This window comes from Trachypithecus francoisi, unplaced genomic scaffold, assembly GCF_009764315.1.
Source record: "Trachypithecus francoisi isolate TF-2019V2 unplaced genomic scaffold, Tfra_2.0 Lachesis_group18, whole genome shotgun sequence".
NCBI classification, from domain to species: domain Eukaryota; kingdom Metazoa; phylum Chordata; class Mammalia; order Primates; family Cercopithecidae; genus Trachypithecus; species Trachypithecus francoisi.
The window spans coordinates 57,503,839-57,530,270 of record NW_022681463.1 but is presented as its reverse complement, the minus strand read 5'-3'; the positions used below and the strand labels follow the sequence as shown (position 1 = coordinate 57,530,270).

Here is a 26,432-nt window from a genome sequence, read left to right as displayed (position 1 = left end):
TGCTTATTCAAAAAAATAAACTTGTACCTTAACGCCTGCCCTCAAATTTAATGTCTTTGCTATGGTTTGGCCAAGGAAATATTATGCATTTTAAAACCCTAATCATACCTCTAGCCCATTACTGAAGGGGCATCTAGCAAGTAAAGTAACTCCAAATGATCTGTTCCTTGAGTTGGTACTCACCTTTATCAGCCGTTTAGAGCTTTCCTTTCCACACCTATGGTCCCTTTTGGAGCCAGCTGCTGTCATCAAGGGAGAGGGAGTGTTGGCTGCTGACCTGCGGGTGGCCAGCCGCTTCTGATACTCTGCTAGCCTTGGGCTCCTGGCCCTCTTGCTTGAAAGTTGTCCTCAGCCCCTGCAGACAGATGCTCTGGAGCTTGACTGCTCCTTTACTGGACTTCCCTGCCTTCCTCTGCCCCGGGAGTCTCTGTCATCTTCACTTTCCTTTACTTGCCAGGGTTCTTCCCTGTGGCTGCTCCCTGGTCCCAAGTTTCCAGAGTGTTTACCTGCTTCCTGGTGTGTCCAAACTATCCAGTTGAATTTAAGTTTTGTTTCTGAAAAACCCAAGTCTGCAAAATCACATTAAGAACTGATAGTCAGAGTTCTTTCATTTAAATTCTTTCCTAAACAAAACAATCCTGCCTTGCTGTTAGGGGTGCTGTCAGCTTAAATGTGTAAATGTCCTTCACCTTTCTTGATTTTTAAGGTTTGTTTTCAGAAAAACAGGAATTGCAACTGGAGGGCAAAATGCACACTTTAGCAACACATACAGCTTCACATTTACTCCTACACTGGCTGTAGAGAATACTCTGTTCTCCAATGTCTATAAACAGGGCCTGGTTCATAGTTCTAATTAATTAACTTTATTAACTTGGAGCTGAAAGGAGGTGGCAACTTAAGGAAATAAAAAGCAATAGACCTTGCCTGACTAGTTCCATATAACTGCTTTTTAACTGAAAGTAAAAGAACAGTCACTTACTTATTACATGTAATAAAGCAAAATAGATGCTTAGACAGACTGCACAGCACAGGCTATTCCCAGCTTATCCACAGAATATGTTTTCAAAAAAAGAGACAAAAGAAAGTATTTTTTTTCATTTAGTGCAAGTAGCAAGTTTATTTTCTTTGATATAGAATTAACAGAGCAATGATGCCCAAATGAGGTAATATTACATTTGCATAGGAAAAGTTCCGTTGACACACTAATTTAGATCTTTGTTAAAGTTATTGATTGTCAGATCAGAGAAATTGCAATTCCAAGTTTATTCATAAAAAAAAAAAATGTTGTTACTTTGGAAATTTCAAAATGGCAATTTTATCTCAGAGTCATAATTACAAGGGGAAAAATACTGTCTTAGCTAAGACCAAGAGTTTCGGCAGCACTGCAATACTGTTTATATTCACGTCACACAAAAGCACATGCATTTGGCAAAGAGAGTGCGTACATTCTTATTGTATCTTTTTTCGTTACGTGCTCTATTGCTTTATGGTCCCCTAGAGGGTCTACTTAACACGAATTCAACAATGATGATAATGAGGTCACCAGTCATTTCCTTACATATATAGCCCTAATGTATTCAATTACATGTTTTTGATGTTGTGCTGGTAGTATGTAGATCCCAATTAGGGAGAAACCTGGGCCTATATAAACAATATATATGGAATATACATGGATATGTAAAGACTTGAGGTTGATGACCTGACATCCGTTAATGGGTTAAACATAGTAAAGTAAAAATTCCAGTGGCTTAGAAAGATGGTATTTTCTTTAGGACACACTGCTGAACACATGGCCACCTACCTGCTCTCTAAAGCAATATGTATAATTTAACCACCAAATATAGAACAGAGGAATACCAGGAGACAAAAAAAAAAAGCATTAAAGCCCATTACACTCTTGAATAAACCAAAACCTCCAGTACACAGAAAAAGCATTGCAATCATATATTTAGCTTTATTTTTCTAATATATGTCATAATTTAAAACTATATAAAGTCACTTACATAAAAGCAATTTTTTCAAGTGTTATAGTTTAGAGCATGGCTTTATATTTGGCTTAATCATTTTTCTTTAAACCAGTTTAACTTATAAAGCTCGTAATCTCGCCAGCAGGGCTTCAACTTCGGGAACTGATTCATTTTTAGAAAAAGAGCCAAGAAGTTCTGTTTCCTTTTTTCTGTTGCTTTCTACATTACAGGCTTCCTTCTTCTCAACTGCCTTGATCCTCCCGGTAGACGTATGAGTGTCTAGATTATAATTAAGCTCCTTGGCGACTGGAGTCCTTGTTGAGTTGCAATTGATATTGTAGTGTGAACGTGACCCTTCTGTCAACTGCACTTTCTGATTTTCTACAGTAAGGAAAAAAGAAACATAAAACTTATCACCATGAAAACCAAGGACTGTGCACATTATAAAACACATTTAAAGTAATTATTCTCAATAAATAAGTAGTCTTCTTACATAGACTAAACAAAGAAACAGTCAACAGAGTAAGACAGGTTTAAAGTAATCACACAGGGTTTTAAGAATAAACTAAAATATAACAGCCAACCATTTCATTAGCACTAATGCCCATTTCCTTCTTCCTTTATGCTTGACATGCCTGTCACGTGGTTATTATCAGGGCCTGGTCCCAGATTTCTTTCAGGTCTCTGTTCAGACACTACCTAAAAAGAGAGGCCTTCTCTAGCCACCCATCTAAAATAGCATTTGCCCTTTGCAATGCTCTATCCTTCCCTATCATGTTTTCCTTCACAGGACTCATGATGGTTGGACACATCATATATTTGCTCACTTGTCCATTGTCTGTCTTACTAGAATGTGTGCTCCAAGACAGTAGGGACATTATTTTAACTACTGCTGTAACTTTAGGGCCTAAAATGGCCCTGGTGCAAAGTAGGTCCTCAATAAATATTTGTTGGATAAATAATTTCCACACTCTGTGACACAAGATAAACATTAGCTTGAATAATAATGAGATTAATTTCCTTTTTGAATGAAATCAAGAATAAAAGTTTCTATTAAGAATTTAAGGGTCAGGTGTGGTGGCTCACGCCTGTAATCCCAGCATTTTGGGAGGCTGAGATGGGTGGATCACGAGGTCAGGAGATTGAGACCATCTTGGCTAACACAATGAAACTCCATCTCTACTAAAACTACAAAAAAAATTATCCGGGCATGGTGGCAGGCACCTATAGTCCCAGCTACTCAGGAGGCTGAGACAGGAGACTGGCATGAACCCGGGAGGTGGAGCTCACAGTGAGCCGAGATCGCGCCACTGCACTCCAGCCTGGGCGACAGAGTGAGACTCCATCTAAAAAAAAAAAAAAAAAGAATTTAAAAAGTCGATTATTTTCCTTTAAAGAAATAATGAACTTGGCTAGGCACAGTGGCTCACACCTGTAATCCCAGCACTTTGGGAGGCCGAGGCGGGTGGATCACCTTTAGGTCAGGAGTTCGAGACCAGCCTGAGCAACATAGAGAAACCCCATCTCTACTACAAATACAAAATTAGCTGGGCGTGGTGGCGCATGCCTGTAATACCAGCTACTCGAGAGGCTGAGGCAGGAGAATCACTTGAACCTGGGAGGCGGAGGTTGCAGTGAGCCGAGATCGTGCCATTGCACTCCAGCCTGGGCAACAAGAGTGAAACTCCGTCTCAAAAAAAAAAAAAAAAAGAAATCATGAACTTGGCAAGCAAACAATTAAAACTTCCTAGCAAACCCAAATGTTATATGTAATTGTCAAGTATATACACATCTATACATACATGCATGTACATATATACATACACACATACATCCTTTTATTGGTAAGTGATGATAATGGTGACTTATAAAAAACAGACAACCTCAATATTCATGTAACCTTGAACGGGGCTTGAAAATGGCTTCAACAAACCTGACATGACATTTAAAGTTTTTTGGTTATTCTCTGAGAGATGTTCCATTGTCCCAATAGTAATGACTTTGGAGCACAAGCAGTCACTCATGACAGTGTGTTTTATGTGAGTGCTGAAAATTCCAACTGAAAACAGCTTGTACATTAAAAGGTGGCTGCTAAAGATATTTACTGCACTGTCATTTCCTGACCAGGGGCTTCCAGTGATGGATGAGGATTTTACACACTTTCTTGGACAATCTCAACACATTTTAGAAGTATGATCACCTTTTAGCTGCTGGAAGAAAATAAATACACTTTTTCTTTCACCTTCTATATCAGGTGGGTAACTGTTACTCAAAAATCAAAATCTAATAGAGCAGTGATTTTCTCTTAAAGGAGTGTATGCTCTGTAGCTTATAATGTACATATTGTGTTTGCTGGAAAGAGCACAGTAGATGTGGTATTCCTGCAGTTCCTATGACCGCATCCTTTTCTTTTCTAGCACCCACACTTCTGTCCCAAAGAATGCTTGAAAACTGCCTTTGTAGCTAAATGTAGAATGTTAGCCAGCTTACTGCTCCTTCCCCAAAATGTTCTTATCTTTGCTTCTTTGATTTCTTGCAAACCACTCCATCATGATGGTATCTCCAACAAACCAGTTTATTCTGCTATTGGACAACTCTAGTTAAATGTCTAATGGCAAAGAAGAGATTAAATTAGCCAAAATACGGGTCTGGAATATGAAATGTGTATGTGTGTATGTGCGCATGCATGTATGCACTCCAAGAAAGTAGGGACATTGTTTTAAATATTGCTATAGCTTTAGTGCCTACAATGTCACTGGCGCACAGTAGGTGCTCAATAAATATGTGTTGGGTAAAGAATTATTTCCACAGTCTATGACACAAGATAAGCATTAGTTTGAATAGTAATGCCATTAATTTCTTTCTTGAATGAAAGCAAGAAGGATAGTTTCTAATCAGAATTTTTAAAGTCAGTGGTTTTCCTTCAGAGAAATACTGAACTTGGTAGGCAATTACAACTTTATATATATATATATATATATATATACACGCACACACACACACAAATGCACATACACACAAAACTCATACACACATACCATCTTATGAATAATCTGTATTTATATAGTACTTTTATGTATAAAGCATTGCACTTCAAACATTAACACCCTCAGCATATAGATTGAGGGGTAAAAGCGAAAGGAGGTTAAGTAATTTGCTTAGACCTAGTTACTGACTACATCAGTGGTTGACGCCAAATGCTGTCTCTAGAGATACTGAGGCTGTCTTCAAGAAATTTGAAAACCTTTTTGCCAAAGGAAAGTGCTAAGTAATTCAAAGCTAAGTTTCATAATAATGGTGTCCTGTACTTATACTTCAAAATGCCTTCTGACACTCTGAATTCTCGCAACAGTTTTGTAAAGCAGATAGTACACCCATGTAAACTACCTTAACACAGTATGTCCAAGGTCACACACATCCTCCGTTTCTTTCCTGGTCTCACTTAGATTCATGACTATGAACTTTGAAAGCACGACCTTTAACCCACTACAATTCCCTAGTCCATTCACTCTTCCATTCCCCTGGACAATTATTTCACACCTTCCCCACTCTTCCAAACTTCCAACATGTCCTCCCTCTTTCTCATTTAACTCATTCATAGAGGCGATCAGAAGGAGCCCCTGCACGTGTCTCACCTCTTCCCCAACACCTATTATCTGCCTACTGCACACACATACATCTGCCCCTCCTATTAGGATGAATCAACCTTCCAAGCTCCCCTCTGAGGACAGCCCTCAAGGTGAGGGATGGATGTGATTTTTGCTTGTCTATTCAAGGACATCCCTCTGGCTGCTTTGCCCTCTCTCTGCTGCATTGTAAAGGTTTCCTTCTCCAGGTGCTCATTCCCCTCAGCAGAGAAGCTCTAATAATAATAAATTTAGGAGGTGGGGGGAATCTCTATTTGTCTCCACATCCTGCTCCAGCTATCTAAATTCTTGGCTCCCTTTATAGCAAAATACCTTGAAAGAATTGCCCATACTTACTCTCTCAATTTCTCTCTCCCTATTTTTCTCTTGAACCCACTCCAATCATGCTTTTGACCCTTTACTCTTCTCAAACAGTTCTTGTCAAGGTCGCTAATGAACTGCATGCTGCCAAAAACAAGGACTGTATATCTATTTGAATGTCTTAGGACTCCTTGATCTATACCAGATCCAAGGATGAAATGCCTAGCATTGCCTGGGTTTTTCTTTTAGTGTTTGGTCTTTGAACTTCTTTGGAGACTTAGGTAAATAATAATGGATGGGCCAAGGCAGGCAAAACCATTTCTATCCTTCTGAGAAAACTCAAAAGAGCTGTGGGCTTGCTTTAGGGACAAAATGATAAGAGAAAAACTATGATGGTATTTATCTCCTCTGTGGTTTCAGGTGAGGAATCTTTCATGAGAAGCAACAGACAAACCAGTGTAAAAAGGAGAGACCATTCCTAAGACCACTGAAGAAATAAAAAAGAAAAGTGCACAAGAGTTTTTTAAAGGATGTTTATAGCTTTGTTAGAAATTCCTAGATAACAACTCTTCACTCTCAGCCCTCACATTAGCTCTCAGCACCCCAACAGCCCCCATTCTGGTCCTCACCTTCTTTTTGGTTTGTCTCCAGCCATGGGAGACCAAAACTGTAGAACTGAGCAAGTCAGATCTTAAACTGCAAAGCAGGTAAATGAAGCTGGACAGAAGGTTGCCTATCCCACTATAATTAGAGATAGTGCAGGAAGAGAAAGTGCTCAAGTTGGAAGTTCACTTTTTTTAAGCCTGGCTTTGTTGCCAGGCTGGGGATAAGCTATCTACCCACCTCAGCCTCACAAAGTGCTGGGATTACAGGTGTGAGTCTCTGTGCCCGCTGACCCCAGAAGTTCACTCTTATACAGAAATCTTATTATAATGTTGTGTCAAGGCCAGTTGTCTTCTGTTATTACCATTATTTTAGAAGTTTGTTATTGGTGGCTTTGTGTGGGCTGGAGACCTAAATTCCATGCAAAAACATGCACTATTTCTAAATGGTTGATGTGCAAACAACAGAGTGATCCCACAACCCTGTAAGTTGGAGAAAAATGTATACTCGATCTAGGTGCTCAGAGGCATAAATAAATTGTAATTTGAGGCAGGTGGGCCCATTCATATGAAGTTAGTTACAAATGCAAGATGATACCTAGGACATATGGACTCAATGAAAGGTAAGGCTGGGGTATCAATAAAAAGACAAGCATTTCTTTTTCTCAACTCAAATCTTCACCATACACACTTTTAAATGGAAACTAAAAATATTAAGGCAAAGTGGGATGATTAATTCTTCAAGGTGAGGAGTTAGTTTTATTATTTTACAAATTGAATCCTAGGCCTTTTTTTTTCTGTTTAAGATACTACAATTGATCTCTATGTACAATATATCTAGGACTACTGCCAATATTCAGGGCCACTGTTGATTGTAGTACTGATAGGCAAAGAACCAGCTGCTATTCTTAGTACCAATTCACTATGAAAATGCAATCCACACATCTTGTATTTGTGTTTCTGTGGAAATAAACACGATGAGAATACATGCTATTTTCCTTTAAGATAGGAATACTTACTCATTTCAGTGTAATTCTTCACAGGATTCTTACTATAAGAATTAAATCTAGAGACCCACCACAGCTTTTTCTTTGAAACCGAACTAAAAGTTGAACGTTGTTGGAGAGTTGAATGCCTCTTAAATACTGATACCCACTGGACTTAAAAATGAGAATAAAGGCCTTAAGCTATATCTAGTGTTGGGTCCCACATGACCTTTGGCAGAGCGTAGATTTGGATGACAAAGAAAGCTTAAAAAAACTCAATCATCCTGTGCTAACATTTCCATTGTTTCTAGAGAAACACAAAAGACACAGGAAACTAGGAAAGTTGCTGACAAAAAAATATATATATATATATATATATATGAATATATGCAACTTGGCATCTAAATGAGGAAATATTTCAACCAATAGTTTTTATGCTTCTTGAGCTAAGAAGGTAAGGCTAACTAAGGCCCTGGCAGACGGCCCTTGGGGAAGACTTCTCTGCTGCAGGAAATATCAGTTATGGTTCAGAAAGAGGCATTATTCCTTTTAAGTCAGTATTGATCCCCCCTCACATTGTGGTTCTAATGGGCACTGGCTTCTTAGGAGTGCCAACTCTCAGATGAAAAATAAAATTGAGCTCCTGTCTTTTGTGGTCAATGGTGAGTCTGTGGCAGCTTTGAAAGGAGGAAGAATGTAGAACTCTGGTGTCTATAAATTGACTGCATCTATTCAGTGTTCCTGAAATTTGGTCTCTCCTCACAATTCTTTACCTTTTGCTTCTAACTATCACTTTGACCTACTAAGTAGCTTTTTTGTTTCACCCCAGCAATGGCTTTACTTTGGTGAAGGAAAAAGAATCACCCATAAATACAATTTTAAAGCACCACTGGGTCTACATGATAGTACAGTGTGTGAGACAAATATATGTTTTTAATCTATGCAGTAACGGAAGTTAGTGGTGGCCGCCAGCAGCCCATATCCCTGTGGTTTTCCTTACCGTTGATTTACTGATGCTATAAATAATTGTCTTTCCTTGCTTTCATTTTGCTGTTTATCTTATGTATTGAAAATATATAAAAATAATTCAAAGAGCAAAAGGTCATTTTGCATATAGTTAAAATCTTTTAGGGGTGCCAGAAACTCTTATTAAAACCAATTAAGTAAAAACAAACAACTAAACAAAACAATACTCTCCCTATCTAAACACAGTAGGCAAAGCAGAAGATAATGATATCTTTAAATAGAGGAGACAATTGATGAAGAACTTTCTTTGCAAAAACTCATATGTAAACTTCTATTCATTCTCGTTCTGTATCACTACCCTTTAAATAAAATTCAAAGACAGCACTGCCATTTCACAGTTTCCTATGCTGAGTTTTTCTAATTGAGTGTAGGGCTAGAAGGAAGTTCAAGATGACACAGGCTCTGTGCACACGACACCCAGGATAGGTTCAGCCTTTTAAGAGAACAGTAAAATAAACTCTTCTGTTTGACTGCTTATCTTCCTGATTTGTAATATGCTACTTGAGTTGGATACTTTTCTCCGTATCTGCTTTCTTCTTTTTCATCTCTCCCCTCAATTCTTAGCAATTCTAATTTGGCTTTCCTCCATACCTCTCTATTGAAATTGCTTCTTACAATATTACCCAAAGCATCAAAATTCCTAAACTCAATTGCATTTACTCATGCCTCTTTTTCCTCTTACATTTGCAATGTTTTGGAATGTGTGTAATAAAGAATTCAGCTGGTCTTTGTCCCAGTCCCTGGGAAGTGGCCTCTAAAGCCTTGGAATTTTTTAATCATGTTGGGCCCCTGAGATGTATAGTTTGAAACCCTAAACTGATAGTTTTTGCTAATGAGGTAACTCATGGTGGGCCCCTAGATAGTTTATAGTAATGAATGACTCAGGATGGGGGTTACCCAAGTCAGAAAGACCAATCATGTGATTAGAGGGTTGGGGTTTTGAGCCAAATTATTATCAGCCTGATTTCTGAGCAGGAGACGGGTACGGGAGCTTGAGCTCGATCATGTGGGTGATGATTCAACTAATTGTGCCTAAGTAACAAAGCCTCAGTGCAAACTCAAGACACTGATATTCAGGTGAGTTTTTTGGTTGGTAATCCTCTGTGCATGCTTACACATCAATGTGCAGGGAGGGTGATGCGTCTCTGAAGACAATAGGGGCTTCATGTGTCTCTCCTTTGGCTACTTCTGATTTGTATTCTTTTGCTATAATAAAGCTGTAACAGTAAGTATAGTACTTTCCTGAATTCTGTCATTCTAGCAAATTATTGAATTTGAGAGGGTAGTAGGAAGCACTGAATTTGTAGTCAAGTGATCAAAAGTGAGGGTAAACCTAGGGACCCTCAAATTTGCAACTGGTACTGAAGTAAAGGCAATCTTTTAGAGGACTGTTACCTGTGAAATCTGGCTTAACTTCATGTAGCTGGTGTTAGAAGTCAATGTAGATGTTATTTGTGACTTTGAACATTATTATGGAATAATATAGATATGATATTATCTTTATATATGGTTATTCTATAGTTTGCAAACACTTTCCCTGTATATCCACTTATGTGATTCTTATAACAGCCCTGTGAGATAGGTAATATGGGTATATTTACCTTGTTTGATAAAATTGAGAAAGCAGAGATAACTTTCAGGCAGAGCCAGAGATAAAACTAAGTCCTCAGACTTCTGGTTAATGTGCTCTATCATGATATGGCCCTTGACCGTGCTTGCTCTTCTACTTTTTGATGATTCGTTTTAAATCTTTTATGGTAATTTGTTCTACCTTCCCAACCTCTACCAAACAATCATAACTCTCAATGTGGCCATTTCTCACAGTTACATCCTTGGCCCACTTTTCTGCCCTTTCTACCTTCTCTCCATCAAGATCTCACAGCTTCAATCATTTCCTCTAGGAAGAAGACTCACATCTGCATTTCCAGCCCTGACAACAGAGCTCCAATACTGTATGCACCGTGGCCTCCCTAAACATTCCTACATACGCCCTACGACTACTTCAAATAACACATTCTCAAACCACGCTTTCATGCTCTTCATACTAACAGACCGAAACCAACCATAGCATCTGTTTAGCAGTCATGCTCTCTGTTATTGACAGCTGTCTCAGACTACTATACACTTGTGGTCACCTGGAGGTGGCTTGGCAGATATTAAATAAATATTTCTAAAGTATGTAGTGGCTTGTCAGCTAATAGATGCCGGGTCGGAAGTAATTTTGTCAGTTGATCTGGTGGTTCATGAGGGAGACGGCAGAGAAATAATACAGGGGTATGGTTTGACAGTATACTTATTAAACACTTATGACATACCTGATAAACCTTTTACATGCTATCGTTTTTTGTTTTGTTTTTAGAGACAGGGTCTGGCTCTGTCACTTGCTCAGGCTGGAGTGCAGTGGTGCCATGATGGCTCATTGTAGCCTTGAACTCGTGGGCTCAAGGTGTCCTCCTGTCTTGGCCTTCGGAGTAGCTAGGAATATAGGCAAGCATCACCATGTCTGGCTAACTTAAAAATTTTAAAAATCGAGACAAGGTCTTGCTATGTTCACCTAGAACTCCTAGTCCCAAGTGATTCTCCTGCCTCAGTTTCCAAAGTGCTGGAATTACAGGTGTGAGCCACTGTGCCTAGCCTGTACATGCTATTTTAAAACTTTTACAACAATCCCAAAGTGCAGGTATCAACAAGCCCATTTTATAGATAAGGAAATTGAGGTTTAGAGAAGTCCATGAACTGCCAAGGCCACACAGGCTTTGCTATTTGCCTCTGGCAAATTCAGTCCAGATCGTTGGCCCTCTTGGTTTTGGGGGCACATGATTAGGCCATGGCAAATAGACATGCTGTGAAATGGAAAGAACACTTCCCCAGGATGAAGAGGCTGGGGAGAGGTTGGTTCCAAGTGCTAACAACTTGGGAGCTGTATTAGAAACTAACTAGCCAACTATTTTAAAATGCTTTAGGACTAGAACATATTTCTGAAGCCATTTCTAAGTCTCATCACATAGTGTGCTTTTAAGTATATTCCTTTATTTCTTACACTTCTTCAACATTTATTAGACATTTTGAATGTACAGGTATTTCTTCTGAATAACTTATGCTATTCCTGTTTCATTTCATTTTGATTCGCGGAATCATGTAATGTAGAATCAAATGGAAAGACCCCTTGTTACTTGGTGGAACCACCTAGCCAATGCTTGAATTACATTTAGTTAGCATCCTATCAAGTGGCTCTCCAGCCTCACTTTGAAGACCTGGAGTCATTGCCTCACAATCTCATCAGGCAATATATTCTACCTTTGGTCAGCTCTAATAATTACATGTTTTACCTTAGATTTATCCAGTGTTTGTTTCTCTGAAATCTTAGTCACTGGCTCCGTTGATTTTTTTCCATTAGAGCTGTATTAAATCCAATTCCTCTTCCACCCACTAGCCCATCAAATATTTGAAGACAGATATTATATTTTCTCAATCTTTTCTTCCCTAAGCCAAACAGGTATAGTTTCTTCAACTGTTCCTTCAGTGATCATGAGTTGAAATTATGGTTAAGTCAGTTTATTAGTTAATTTAATGAGGGTTTAGCCCACCATCCTACGTGCGAAGTTTTTGAAACATTTAAGATCCTGTCATTTCTATAATGAACATGCAAAACAATATTGCTTAGTAGTTCAAAATTCTGGGGAAAAGCTGAAGCCAATTAGGGGTGTCCAGTACTGTAAAACAATATGATTATATGTTCATAGACTCTTAAAAAATTTCCATGTAGACTTAATACTTCAGGTTGATTTTTGGTATGCATTTAATAAGAATCTGCTTAAAATAATGTTTTTATTCATTAGAAAATTCAATCCTGGGATACATATGTGTTTATAACCATTTTATAATAAAATAATTTTATGTATGACTATATACATAGAAATGTTCCTTTACGGCCGGGCATGGTGGCTCATGCCTGTAATTCTAGCACTTTGGGAGGCCAAGGCGGGCGGATCACCTGAGGTCAGGAGTTCGAGACCAGCCTTAACATGGAGAAACCGTGTCTCTACTAAAAATACAAGATTAGCTGGGCATGGTAGCGCATGCCTGTAATCCCAGCTACTCGGGTGGCTGAGGCAGGAGAATCGCTTGAACCTGGGAGGTGGATGTTGCAGTGAGCCGAGATAGTGCCATTGCACTCCAGCCTGGGCAACAAGAGCGAAACTCCACCTCAAAAAAAAAAAAAAAAAGAAATGTTCCTTTACTTCTCTCTGGCCTATTACTACATATATACTACATTAGCCATGTCTAAACATAGAAATATGTTCAAGTAGTAAGAAATCTAATTCATATCCATCTAACTGTGACCTAACTTGCTAGAACGTAAGTTCCATGAAGGCAGGTATCTTTGTTTTATTCACTGGTGTATTCCCAAGCCCTAGCATAGTGCCTGCCTCATAACAAGGGCTTGATAATTTATTTCTTGAGTGACTAAACCTAAGTATGGCATGATTTTATCATTTTGTTTCACTTAATGTCTTAAACTAAACCTTAAAAAAGAAAAAAGAAACACTTTAGGGTAATACTACCCAGATACAGCTGATGACATATCATTTTTGGTTTATTGTACATTTTTTATGCTTTTGGGTCCCTTGAGGACTCAACATTGAGTCTAGAACAGAACTGTCCAATAGAAATTTAATGAGAATGACAAAAATGGGCTATACATGCAAGGTAAAAATGTCTAGAAGCCACATTAAACATTGAAAAAAAAATCAGGTGAAATTAGTTTTAATAATGTGTTGTATTTAACCCAATGTCAAATATTCTCACTTTGACATAGATATAGCAAAAATATATTAATGATATCTTTGGCATTTTTTTGTACTGTCTTCAAAATCAAATGTGTATTTCATACTTACAGCAGATCTCTATTCAGACCAGCCACATTTCAGGAGCTTAAGAGCCACACCTGGGCCAGGCACGGTGGCTCAGGCCTGTAATCTCAGCACTTTGGGAGGCTGAGGAGGGTGGATCATGAGGTCAGGAGATCGAGACCATCCTGGCTAACATGGTGAAACCCCATCTCTACTGAAAAAAAACACACAAAAAATTAGCCGGGCGTGGTGGCTAGCGCCTGTAGTCCCAGCTACTTGGGAGGCTGAGGCAGGAGAATGGCGTGAACCCGGGAGGTAGAGCTTGTAGTGAGCTGAGATCACGCCACTGCACTCCAGCCTGGGTGACAGAGCGAGACTCCATCTCAAAAAAAAAAAAAAAAAAAAAAAAGAGAGAGAGAAAAAAAAAAGGAGCCACACCTGGCTATTGTCTACCATATTGGACAGCACAGATCTAGAACCTGGAGTTTTTCACAGTGCTATTACCCATACATTATTTTGAGTTGAATATGTATATATTATAAACAATCAAGTGAAAATGAATTGTTCCAATATTTAGCACTTTATTGTGATTTTGTTTCATATAAAGAGGAAGGAGCAGTTATACATTTCTAGGTAATTTTGATTTAGGTAGCTTCTGTGAATGGCAAAATAGACAAAGGCTAAAGATTAAAAATATACTCACAAAATTTGAATGCTAATAATGACAAGCCTACTGTTGCTACCGTCTATGTTTTGGCATCTGTTTATCCAGCCATCTAGGCATGGGGAGACTGGGTTACCGTTCAGAGACTCTTCTACTTTTACTTACTAGTTCTGTACATGTTTTAGTAAATAAATGAAAATTAGGAGGATCTAACTTATTAAATCTAATTCTCCTTCCTTTCAAAATGAGATTGACCTTTATTCCATGCTATTCTCCTATTCATATTGGATCAAGACCTATGTGGGGGTTAGGTTCAAGTGTTGCCACTGTGAGAAACTGATGGACTGGCCTCTTTTTATTGTTCTTTTCATAGCACAGCAGCATTATCTTGTACTAGATTGATGGTACCAAGCTTCATTATGAAATGTGAAATGATTTCTGAGATTTTAGTTTCATGTATTTCTAGAAAATGAGTGAAAAAGAGAAATCTGGCATGAGTCATAGACATTACCCTAAAGACAGTACTCAGGCTAGTACACTACTGCCTCCTACTGTCAGTTTGAGGAAAGTGAGAGAGCCCTACTCATCCTTATTTCTATTTACAGATTTACAGACAAGTGGCCTTCTTCCTTCAAAGGACAATTTTGTGCAGATAACCTAGGAAGAAATATTGATGTTCTCTGAATTTCTCTGAATTCTTCCCTGCTTAGACTGCTAGATCTGTGAAAAAATGTCCAGCAAACACCGTGAGCATGGATTTTTTCCCATTCCAAAAAAGAAATTGGTTTTAAAGGTAATTCAGAAAACATCTGTTCGTTTAAATTCTATTTCACATTATTTTGTTGTTAAATTTTTCATTTTTCTCTTCTTCCCACTTCCCCTACAGGACCTCACATCACATCTCTAAGAAAAAGACAAGAGAAACAAAAATCTGTATTATTTTTAAATCTTTCAGAAGCCTCCTCCTAAATAAAAATATTAAAAAGTATGACATGAGTTAATATAGTAGGAAACATAACAATTCATTAAATACAGAGAAACGTTTAAAAGCTGTAAGTTATCTAAAATATGAAGGGAGTACATGACTACATGACAACTTAGGATAAATAGAATACTTATTTCTATAACTAGCATATTTGGATCAATGATTTGGGTGCTGATTGTAGAGTCTCCTGCACTCAAATGGCAGGTTCAATTCTGATGGTTTTTGCCGAGTCGAAGAATATGAACCTTTATTTTAAAGGTGAGATTTTTGATCGGCAAAATAAGTCAGTCAAAGAGGACCTTTCTCAGAAGCTGCTCCCTTTTAATGAGGAAAATAGTAAAAGGAATAGGTCAATGTCACTTCAGTTATTTTTTTGCAAATAAAACACCACGTTTGATTCCTATGAAATGCCAGGCTGCACTGAGGTCTCTGTAAAATTGGTTTCAGTAAACAACTCATTTTTAACACAACATTAGCAGAGCTTGTGCTTTCTGAGACTGTGGACACACAGTCAGATTGGGCCACACAATCCCCCTCTTCCCGTTTACTGCCGTAGATTCTTGCCTCAGGCTTCTCTTGTCCGCAGGGACTGTTTTCTCAAAGACCTGCTTCTAGTCTGCCTTCTCGGGGTTTTGGACTTTGGAGCACCTCCTGTCTCTATGGTAACACAAAACACAAAGACTAGAAATGTACCATACAGAGGGCAGAAAAGAAAGAAATTAGAGTACAGTACACTTGGTAAGCTAAAGAAGGTGCTAACGGCAGGTAAATGGACAAGGAGGACAAGATACAGTAACTGTTAGTTGTTCCATTTCACATACATCCTCTTAAACGAGCTACAAGTGTTAGCATAGAAGCCTTAAAGTATGTGGAACTTTATAATCCATATGGTATTTGAAATTTAAAAAAATATTGGAGACCCATATTGGCCATAAATACTTGGCAATTCATTAAGTTACTGAGAGAAATTAGAATTCTCAGTGGAGACACAATGCACAAAAAGAATAAATTACATCAAGTATTACGGTATGGTTTATGTTAAAGACAAATATGTTACTATCGCATGGCAGAATGTTCTCTTTTTTATTTTTCAAATCTAAATACAAATTTTCCAACTTTTTTTCAATTTGGGGCATCATAGTAAATGTAGCATCTATAAGTTCAATCATTCAAAATAATCAGGTTTATGTCCTCAAATTGTTGGTCAATTCCGTTTGGTTTCTTGGTCATAAGCAGCACCCTGAACTCAGAAGGGTTGTCTCAAAAACATGGTGGAGTATATGAGGAACAGTAATGCTGTAAATTTAAATCCCCAAATATTTAAGAAACACACACCTACTCATTAGGAAAGATATATTATTCATATAGATATCTAATAAAAACATACATTGTCATACATAGGTATCCTATCAGGATTTTAAAAATATTTCATGCAAGCCTATGACATGTTGTTGAATATCAACATTGAGAGCTTATTATGAACTTTACAATGTCTATTAAAAAAATGCTGTAGAGATTGCTTGGCTGCTGGGCCTCAGGGCAGGATCTGCTGACACATTGCAAGCATTTAAATTCATAGATTAACGAAGTTGGTTTTGACCTCTGTTCCTTGAGGTAGTACCCCAACAATTAGACCAGCAGAACTTCAGGGACACTAATCGTACACTTACTTGTAGAACTCTATTATTAGGATCTAAGAAGACTTATTTCCTTAGTCTTTTTTTTTTTTTTTTTAAACTCAATCAATGAAAATGCAGCTATAAGCTATAGCCACTAGAGGTCAGACAGCTACACCCGTCACCAATCATTAAATTTGATGGGGCATTGGAGTACCCTGCGTAACTTTTGTTGACTTAAAAAATATAGAACACAGTACACGCATTTAAAAGTATTATGGTATAATAATAATAATATGTTTACTAATTAATTATTCTATTTCTAAAGGTCTTACATTTTGCAATGGTGCTACTTTTCTCTATTGGCTTTCATTTTATTTGGAAGAGGAAGGAAAATATCGCAATAATGGAATCTAGAAACCTTCGCAATTAATGGAATCTCATGATATGAAAAGACCGCTCTCTGGAGTAGAACACGGAAGCAATGTGCTCTGTAGTTTTACCAAACCCATTTGGTAGTACAACTCTTACGAACTTTCCAATCTGAATAATTTTATTTATCTAATCGAATCTCTTGCCTATTTTCTCCTGGTATATACAAACCTTATTGTACACAGTTATAGCTTTACTTATTAAAGATTATTATAATGGGGGGGGTGTTACTCCTTATCTTTCCAATGAGGTTTATTATGTGACATATCACAAATACTTTGTTAAAAAAAATAAAATGCTGGGCTCCGTGGCTCATGCCTGTAATCCCAACCCTTTCTTTGGGAGGCAGAGATGTAGGATTGCTTGAGCCCAGGACTTGAAGATCAGCCTGGGCAACATAGTAAGACTCCATCTCTACAAAAAATTAAGAGAAATAATTAGCCAGGGCATGGTGGCACACACCTGTAGTCCTAGCTACTTGGAAGGCTGAGGTGGGAGGATCACTCAAGTCTGGGAGGTTGAGGCTGCAGTGAGCCATGACTGCACCATTGCACTCCAGTCTGGACAACAGAGTGAGAGCCTCTCTCAAAAACAAAGATTTAAAAAATAGTAAAATTTTCCACTATAACACAATCCACAAATAAGGAACTCAAATTTAGTTATAATAAAATTATGTTCACTTTCTCACCAACTTATTAATAAAATAACTCTTTTAATTCCCCCCCCCCCCCATTTCAGGCTGTTTTACAAGACTCATTATAACAACAATACTAGTATGTTACAGCACTTATTAAGTGCCAGGTTTGCACAAGCTGCTTTACAAAAATCATCATATAGCCTAAGAAAGTATAATTTTTATACTCTCCAATTCACAATGAGGAAGGAGGCTTTGTGGGATTAAGAAACCTGTCCTAGTTAAGAGGCAAGTTAGGGTGGAGCTCTGATTCAAGCTCAAGTAATCCAATTCAGCTCCTGGCTCCAAACTATAGCACTTTAATAACATTTTAAAACTATAAATGCTGTAAAAGAAGCAGGAAGTATTTATATATCAGTACAACAAACCAAAAAGAAACTATGAGACACTTCATTTTTACTGATACTGCTTCAGAGAAATATCCTAAAAATCTAGTTAGCTCTCTAAAGAGAACCAGGAATAGGAATATTAATTTCCAGGTTTTCTGCTTATATGGTACAGAGTACTGTCCATACTTACCTTTGCTGTATATCTACTTACAAAAGCAGCAAAATCTATGGCCCAGGTTCACTAGTACATTAGAAAATATTAGAATGTAGTTATTTTGATGTTATTATACATAAATCCTCACATTTTAACAAATACTACCCAATTTGTACGAAGGGTCCAGAGTCATAAAATTATTTTCCAGTTGTTTTGTTTTTTAACAAAAATGAGCTAACCACAAAAATCTGGCTCTATTATTTATTTAATAATTATTTATTGACAGGGTCTTGTCTGTCACCCAGGTTGGGGTGCAGTGGCACCATTATAGCTAACTGTAGCCTCAAAATCCTGGGCTCAAGTGATCCTCCTCCCTCACCCTCCTGAGTAGCTGGGATTACAGGTGTGAGCCTCCATGCCTGGCTTCAATCTATTTTAAAGGTTAAAGTTTTAGCATATAGTTTTCTCTCACTAGCAATCTATGCTTTAGGACACTATTCTTCTATTAGAAAATAGTATAATTTCTTAAAATGCCTTTAAATTTTTTAGCTGTACTTATGCAGCAAACTCTATATAAAATACTGCATTAAACTCTGTATATAACAGTGCATAAACACTCTATATAATAGGGAATACCCTATTCCCTAGTCTGAATCATTGTCTATAATAATCTTTGGTCCCTGAAATCTCAATCAAATATGACCTCCTGATTTTCCAAAACATAGAGATGCCAACTTGTATTGTATTTCTCTCCGTTTTGTATCCTAGTTAGCCTGGTGTTGTATTTTGTGCCCCTGCCACATACTCAAGTCTAGTGATAAAACTATAAACTATTCGAAGTAGAGTCTATGTACTTCCCATTCTTTATGTTAAAAGCAGTACTTTAATGCAGATGTGTCATATTTCATCATAAGATCCTACATTCAAGAGGACAATGTTTCATAATTCTTTGGTGTACTGCAAGACACAAGATAAAGAATATGCTTTCTTTCATTTAGTCAAAAGTATGAACAGTGGGCCACGCTGCTTTACATTTCAGGAATATAGCAGAGAATAAACAGACACAGTCCCTGCCTTCAGGAAGCCTACAATCTAATCACATTCATATAGCTATATTGACAGAGAGATTTGCTTATTACCTTCCCTATGTAACAAGTAGAAACAGTAAGAACAGCTTGGATTGTGTTGAGTAGTGAGTCAAACCTCTCATTTTTTTTCAAAGCAGTATTGAATCTGGAATCTGTTACGACTTTTAGCAAAATTAGGGTCCATTTTGTCTTAAATACTAAATACAAACATTTAAGTCCTGTGGTTGTGTTAGATTCCAAAAGAAAATACACAGTGCTGGGGGTGGGGTATCATCTGTAGCAGTAGATGATGAATGAAGGGAACATAACCAATGTGAAGGTACTAGACACTAATTAGAGGAAATCTTCTAATCCAAACTAACGAACTAGGATATTTAGGGGACTCACTGAAAGACAAGAGGCAGGAAATAAAAAGGAAGCTGCATAGAAATGCAGGCATGAAGTGATCAAATCTGGAAGAGTTTATAAAGGGTGCATTGGGCAGAATTTGAAGAGCAACATGTGAAAAAGGAAATGGATTTATAATCAAAAGTCTGAGTTTGAGACACGTCTGTCCCAGATGTCAATAAAAATGGCGGCTTCCTCTAACGTTCTTTCACTGAGGTTAACCTCTTTTTACTCTCCTTGTTGTCAATGCTATACTAAAGAGGGAGAATAAAATGAATTCATCATTCCACCTGGGCTTCTCCTAAGAGATTAGTATTCCAGTTTCCCATTCTCTTCACAGTCAGTTTGAAAGTAGGTCTTAATCCAAATGGTGATGATGGTAATGCTACCACTTACATAATGTGCCTGTGTGTGTGCCAGACATGAGGAGGAACTTGAATAACATTTCTCCTGTTAATTCTGACATACCCAGTGAAGTTGTTAATATTCCCATCCTGCAGGGGGAAAAAAAAAAAAAAAAACAAGGCCAAGGGGCCAGCTGTTGCCTGTGAGACTCTGACAACGTTCTTGGTTTGCTGCTGTGGCTTTCTTCTGGGCCTTCTGAAAAGAACTCTGAATATCTCAGGCAAATTAAAAACCCATTTGTGGGAAGCAAGGTTGGGAAGCATCTGTTGTTTCCACAGATTTGGAGCTTTCTGCCTGAGCTTTCTGCCACGGAAAAACCTTTTTGTTTATCAAGCTGTACGCTTATTGATTTGTTTGTTCTATGGATTCACATGAAAGAGAACCAAAACAATTTTCCCCGGCTCATCTGGTTAGCTGCAAACTGTACATTTGTGACAGCTTAGATCAGAGGGTGTTGTATTATGGGGTTAGTTTATATATAAAAGGAAAAGTTGCAAAGGTTTCTTCTTGGCTCCATCATTTACTTTTTATATCCTGGAAAAATGCTCTTCATCTCTTTAGATTTCAGCACGTTTCTTTGTTTACTGGGGATGATTAAACAAGCTAAACCTACAAAGGATTTTTAAGACAAAAACAACATATGCAAAAGCTCTTTGAAAAGTACAGATCATCATACTCATCACAAGTCTTGAAAGTGGCTGGGTTTGGGCCTCTTTTCTGATGGTTACAGCAGATAGATTAGTAACAGACACTAACTAAAGATAGATAACTCTGGGTTAAAATAGTCACAGAAGCTTTGGAAATAATTGATCAACATATGTCTTTCAATGTTGTATAAATAAAGAACTTTCATATCTAAGACTTTCAATGTAATCTATCTCATCAGCAAACTGGTTTATGCTTACACGTAGTATCATTAAATTCATGGTTACAATGATAAATCCTATGATGTGGATTTATGTGCTAATTTGCTGGGGATAAGGTGGGTGGATATCCAAATTCAGAATAATATATCCTATAAGAATGGCAGCTGTAATACATATGAATTACAGCTCTTTGTCATTAAAATAACCTGACAGCTTTCTCTTGCAGCATGGTAACAGCAATACACTTAATATCAAGTTTGAGGATTTCAGGGCACCTAGAGTTATCAAGGTAAGAAAGAATTTATGGAAAGCTTATTGGGGAGTGTAGGGGTGAAGGGTAGGAAGGAGATTTTCTTAGAGTCAGAGAAACATTTCACATTTTCTTAAATATTGGTGCTTTTTAAACTGACTTCCTTCTACTCTTACCTTCAAATATCTTGAAATATACCTTCAAATATATTGAAATATCTGTGACGTTTGTTCTGAGTAGTAACGAATACATTATGCTCATGAATAAATGAGAATGAGAAACAGACTAAGAAGAACAATTGATACCTCTTATTTAGTTACACTGAAGACCTCTTGTTCTTGTATTCTTGCCTTTTCCAAGTTCTTGCTGGCTATTAAATATAGGTCTCAAAGAAGCAGGTATGTGGACACATTAGCCCACAGAGCATCCACTGAAACCTCCTTTGAGGTGGTTATTGCTTATCTCCATTTACCAACAAAAACATTGGGCCCAGAAGTTAAGTGGATCACTTTAGTGACAGAGCAAGGAAAAGACAGAACCAGAATGAAAACCTGAAAGTCTCAGTTTCAAGGAGTACTCTGTCATCTTCTAGATCACGGATTAGTTGTTCTGTTGAAAGGGTGGACTCTCTTGTAATACAAAGAGATGGTAAATAGAGATGGAAAAGTGGTATCACTGTTGGTTGTGTGGGAAAAAAATAATATACTGGAGCTGCAGGAGATCTAAGCAGCTACAGGCTTAAAGATTTTGTAGTAATAGTTTGAGTAAGAAAAAATACAGTAGTAACAGTTTGAGTAAGAAAAAATAAAGTTCTATTGATCATAAACTTTGTTTTTATGTGGAAGATACGTGGGGACTGCTAGAATTATTTTGAAATTCCTGTGTTTCTCTTTTATTTGGTTTTAATCTGAGATCAACTAAAATCTATAGTCCAAGTTAACATTGCAGTAGTTAAAAGTTGGCAATCCCCAAACTAAATGTGCCACTGCATGTGACTCTGTGTATCTAGACTCAGCTTCATCAGTCACAAAATACTGTGTGATCTCTAAGATCCTTTTTGATTTGAAAGGTATTTGATTCTATAAGCACATAAAATGACATTGAAAATAATGTTATAAATATTTGTTAGTGGAATCTGCTATAGGAGAAAGAAGTAGATAAATCCCAGAAAATGTGGCGCTCAGTCATTCATCTCTTTTTCTGAAACAAAGGGAACTGGAAGAATTCTAACTTCAGAAAATTTGATTACAGGCTAGTTCTAAGCTGTAAATTTGCCAGTTACTACAGGCCTTATTTAGTACCTTAGAGATGTCACGTACACCTTTTATCTTATACTGTAAGAATAAAATCACAAAGGATATCTATTCACATCAATGTTCAACTCAAAAGAGGAAAAAAATTCAGCTCACAGGTGGCTGTCAGGCAAGAGTACTCAGAGGTTCGAAAAGAACAAATAAGAAAGCACTTTGGGCTCTTCAGGAAAAAAGAAGTACTGCTCTTTAATAAACTCAAGGATCTTTTCCCATTGAGATAATGTATAAAATGTGTTCACTGACAAAAACAAGGTATTCATTTTTAACATACTTATGTTTTATATACATTTACTTTGTTGTAGCAAATATAATCTCTGAGTTATTTCGGGCTAGAGGTATAGAAAGTTTTGCCGGAGAATAGGTAGCCTTTTGCCTGGCTTGTGTCAGAGGTTTATCAATTTACACAACCAGGGTAAGCACATTCTAAAGCAGACCCTCTCATCACACATCCTCAGGCAAAACCATGTGCACCAAAGCATTATAGAAATAGCCTTCTGAAGTAAAACAGAGCACTAGGACAACAATGAAAAACACTGCAAAGACCAGAACCTTTCATGATCTTTGACAAGTCATGGTATATAAAACAGTAACGACTTCACAGACATGGAGGTGCTGGGGGTTCATGTAAAAGCACCATCCATTTCTCTTTGTCTGCTCTTAGTTGAGCTTCCCTGTAAAGACTGAGTCTAGACCAAGAGGCAATATTAAAAACAAAAGGTTAGAGATCATCATGGGACATTAATTATGCAAAAGAAGGCAAACTGAATTTAATCAGAAGCAGTAGACTCGGTGCAGGAAGAATTTTCTCTTTTTGACAGAAGCAGTTAGGAAAACATTTATGGTAATACCACAGCATCTGCTGATTACAGTCAAAGCTGCAGGACACCAACGTTAAATCACTGAGCCATCCTGACAGCTCCTGGGTACTCCAGTCACATTCAACAGCAATTTACAGTGAAATTCATCCAAGTCTAAAAATCAGCCAACATGCCTCAACCAGAGCAAAATAACTTAGTTTGGACTTTTAAAAAACAATTATAAGAGGGAATTATAGCTGATAAAACTTTTGATGGAGTATAAGTATTTGTCTCCAACAAATACAGTTTTAAAGAAAATATACTCATTTTTAGATCTATGAATATGCTTTGTGATCAGTCAGATTTTGGAATTTATGGGAAGAAAGGATTTTATGAGGCTAAGAATACAGGAAGTAGAGTTTTAACCCATTTGACAAGAAGTCAGGACAAATCTGACATCCCCTCTTAGTGTCTTAAAATGATGTATCGAAAAAACTCAGAGAATGTTAGGAGAAATTTTAAACAATTATAGCTTGGTTGCTAAGCAAATATAGATAAAATAAAAAGTCCAGAGAGACAATGAACCACAATGTAGTGTAACATAAGGATGATTATTCTATGAACTGCCCATAGAAGTACAGGCAGGACAACCACCTGCCATTATTACCCACTGGGAATTGCTGAGATGGTAATTAAAATAATGAAATCCTATAGATATTAACAACTAAAACTTTCATACTTAGGTGTTTCAGAGGGTTTTCTTGTGGTCAAAAACATATTGGTGTTTAAATTTAAATCTTTGAACAACACAAGAACCCAGAGAACAAAAGATTGCACTGAAGCCTTCAGAGATTAGCATTCACAAAAGTAAATGTCTCATATTTTATCCAAAATCAACACCAAAGATTTTCTTCCCCCAGTTGCTTTGGGAGTTCAGCTAAATATTATTCATAACATGAGAGATTAAAAGAAGAAGGAAACAAAAACTTTAAAATGGCTATTTTTGAAGGAAGTCATTGAAATTGTGGTCAGAAGGGATGGTTCTATTGTTGTCTTTTTCTCAGCTTGATAAACTGCTTCAAAATATGTTGGTCAAACTAATCACTAGCATAATATCCATCTGCAGTTTTAAAACCTGAATTTCTTTATTCTTTTCCCAAACACATTAAAAATGTCTCTAGACTTCTATTTATAGATATGACCTATTGATGGTAAAAGTGCACCTGAATAATCAAAACCACTAACAAAAAAAAAAAAAAAATGATAACTGAAAAGGTCAAAAGGTGGATCAATTGAACATTTCAACCTCACAAATAAGTCCAAACATAAATGAATAATGAATCCATAAATGTTTATTGAGCACCTATATGCACAAGACACAGAGCCAGGAACCACTAAGAAGTTTAAGGGACCAGGGACAAAAGAGGAGCTTATGTTGACTCATTTTTAGTGTCATTCAAGTGTCAAATGAATTGTGCACACAATAAATACAACAGAATTTTGGTGGCATGAGGTCCACCTAGAGATAGTTTAAGTGATACCATGCTTCATAAGGGCAGGGTCCCATTTCAGTTTGGAAGTAACAATGGGATTAGATACATCAGAAACAACTTGCAGGGAACTTTACCTAAAGGAAAAATCTATTAAAAATGCTACCAAGTACCTATTCAGTGGATGGTTAGGATTCAAGACAGGCCACGTTCATGCAGATGAATATATGAAGACAATGGAAAAAACATAACATGGGTTACCTAATACTAACATTTTTAGTATCAAATTATGTTGGAAATTTCACATAGAAGATGTTTATGCAATAGAGTTTCACCAAAAAGCAATCAACTACATAGACTTAGACTGGGTTTCATCTTTATTATGTGCTAGTCAACCCCCAGGCACAGAAAGAAAGCAATGATTGAGGGAGAGATAACTGTGAATCTCTTGTTATAGAAAGTTAAAGATTGCAAGAATTTAGCACCTTCTTTCTTCTGCTGCAGGAAAGTCTCTTGAAAGGCCACAAGATTTCTGAGGAAGCTTAAATACAGGGCAGAAAGTAAAGAAGGCCTGGACTACCTGGGGAGAGAGGCATTCTAATCAGTCAGAGAGAAGAGTTTGAGCCTCAAGTATTTTGTTTGGAGTACGGCGGCCTCCTGCTGTCCACACCCTATCTCTTTCTTCACCCACACAAGAGGAAGGAAGGAATGAGCTAGGAAAATGGGAAGTGCAGGTGGTATGATAAAACAGATGAAGGATTGAAAATGCATTGCACTAAAATACAAAAAAACAGAGTCATCATCAGCAAACAGATGGCTCCTAATAGAGAATAAAATTTGATTAGACAGTTTGCTGGAGTATATATCTGCTGCACCAGAATCAAGGAGAAATTTTTAGGCAAATCATGAAGGAAAACTTTCTTCTTCATGGAAGAAAGCAAAAATCTGAGTAAGAAATGAGAAGATTGCTATTCTGCAGGTTTGGATGGAGATATTATTTGACGGAAGTTGGTTTCCATGCTGATTTTGATGGCAGACGTCGGAGAACAAATTGGTTTTAGGGTGGAAAGATTCGGCAGATGCTGGGGGACAAGTTGGTTTTAGGGTGGAGAGATTTGGCAGAGTAAGAAAAAAACTGTATTAAGCAGTGTGTGTCTGTGTGTGTATGCTATGCAAGTGATGCTTTAAGTAAGCTGATCACAGAAGAGAAAACTGAAGAAATTCAGACCATATAATTATGACCCTTCCAGGACATTTTTTTATGCCATAAAAGTTGCTACTCTATCCAAATAATGTTAAATACAGATATCCAGATTAAAAGAACTGGAAGGTCATCTAATTTGCACAATGTCACTTTACCCAAGAGGAAACCAAGGCCCAGAGATATTAACTCATGTGTTTTCAATTTGGTCATGGCAGAGAAAGGATAACATGGTGGTTACCCAGCTCCCAGGTAATGGGGTTGGGCAATTTAAGTTGAAATATCAACTCTGCTTCTTTATTTTTCACTCAAATAAAAGTCCAAAATTCAGTATAATTTCATTTGTCTGTGAGCACTTTATGTGATGATACACTTTGCAT

General features: G+C 37.3%; 1 protein-coding gene across 2 annotated transcripts in view; it reads right to left on the bottom strand.

Annotated features, from left to right (window-relative positions):
• Positions 1–1,087: 1,087 nt before the first annotated feature.
• Positions 1,088–26,432, bottom strand: part of DIAPH3 (diaphanous related formin 3) — a 512,593-nt gene continuing 487,248 nt past the window's right edge. For both annotated transcript variants that reach the window (XM_033177601.1, XM_033177602.1), the window contains one exon: positions 1,088–2,348. In XM_033177601.1, the coding sequence (XP_033033492.1) occupies positions 2,086–2,348 (263 nt within the window). In that variant the 3' untranslated portion in view covers positions 1,088–2,085. The remainder of the gene's footprint in view (positions 2,349–26,432) is intronic.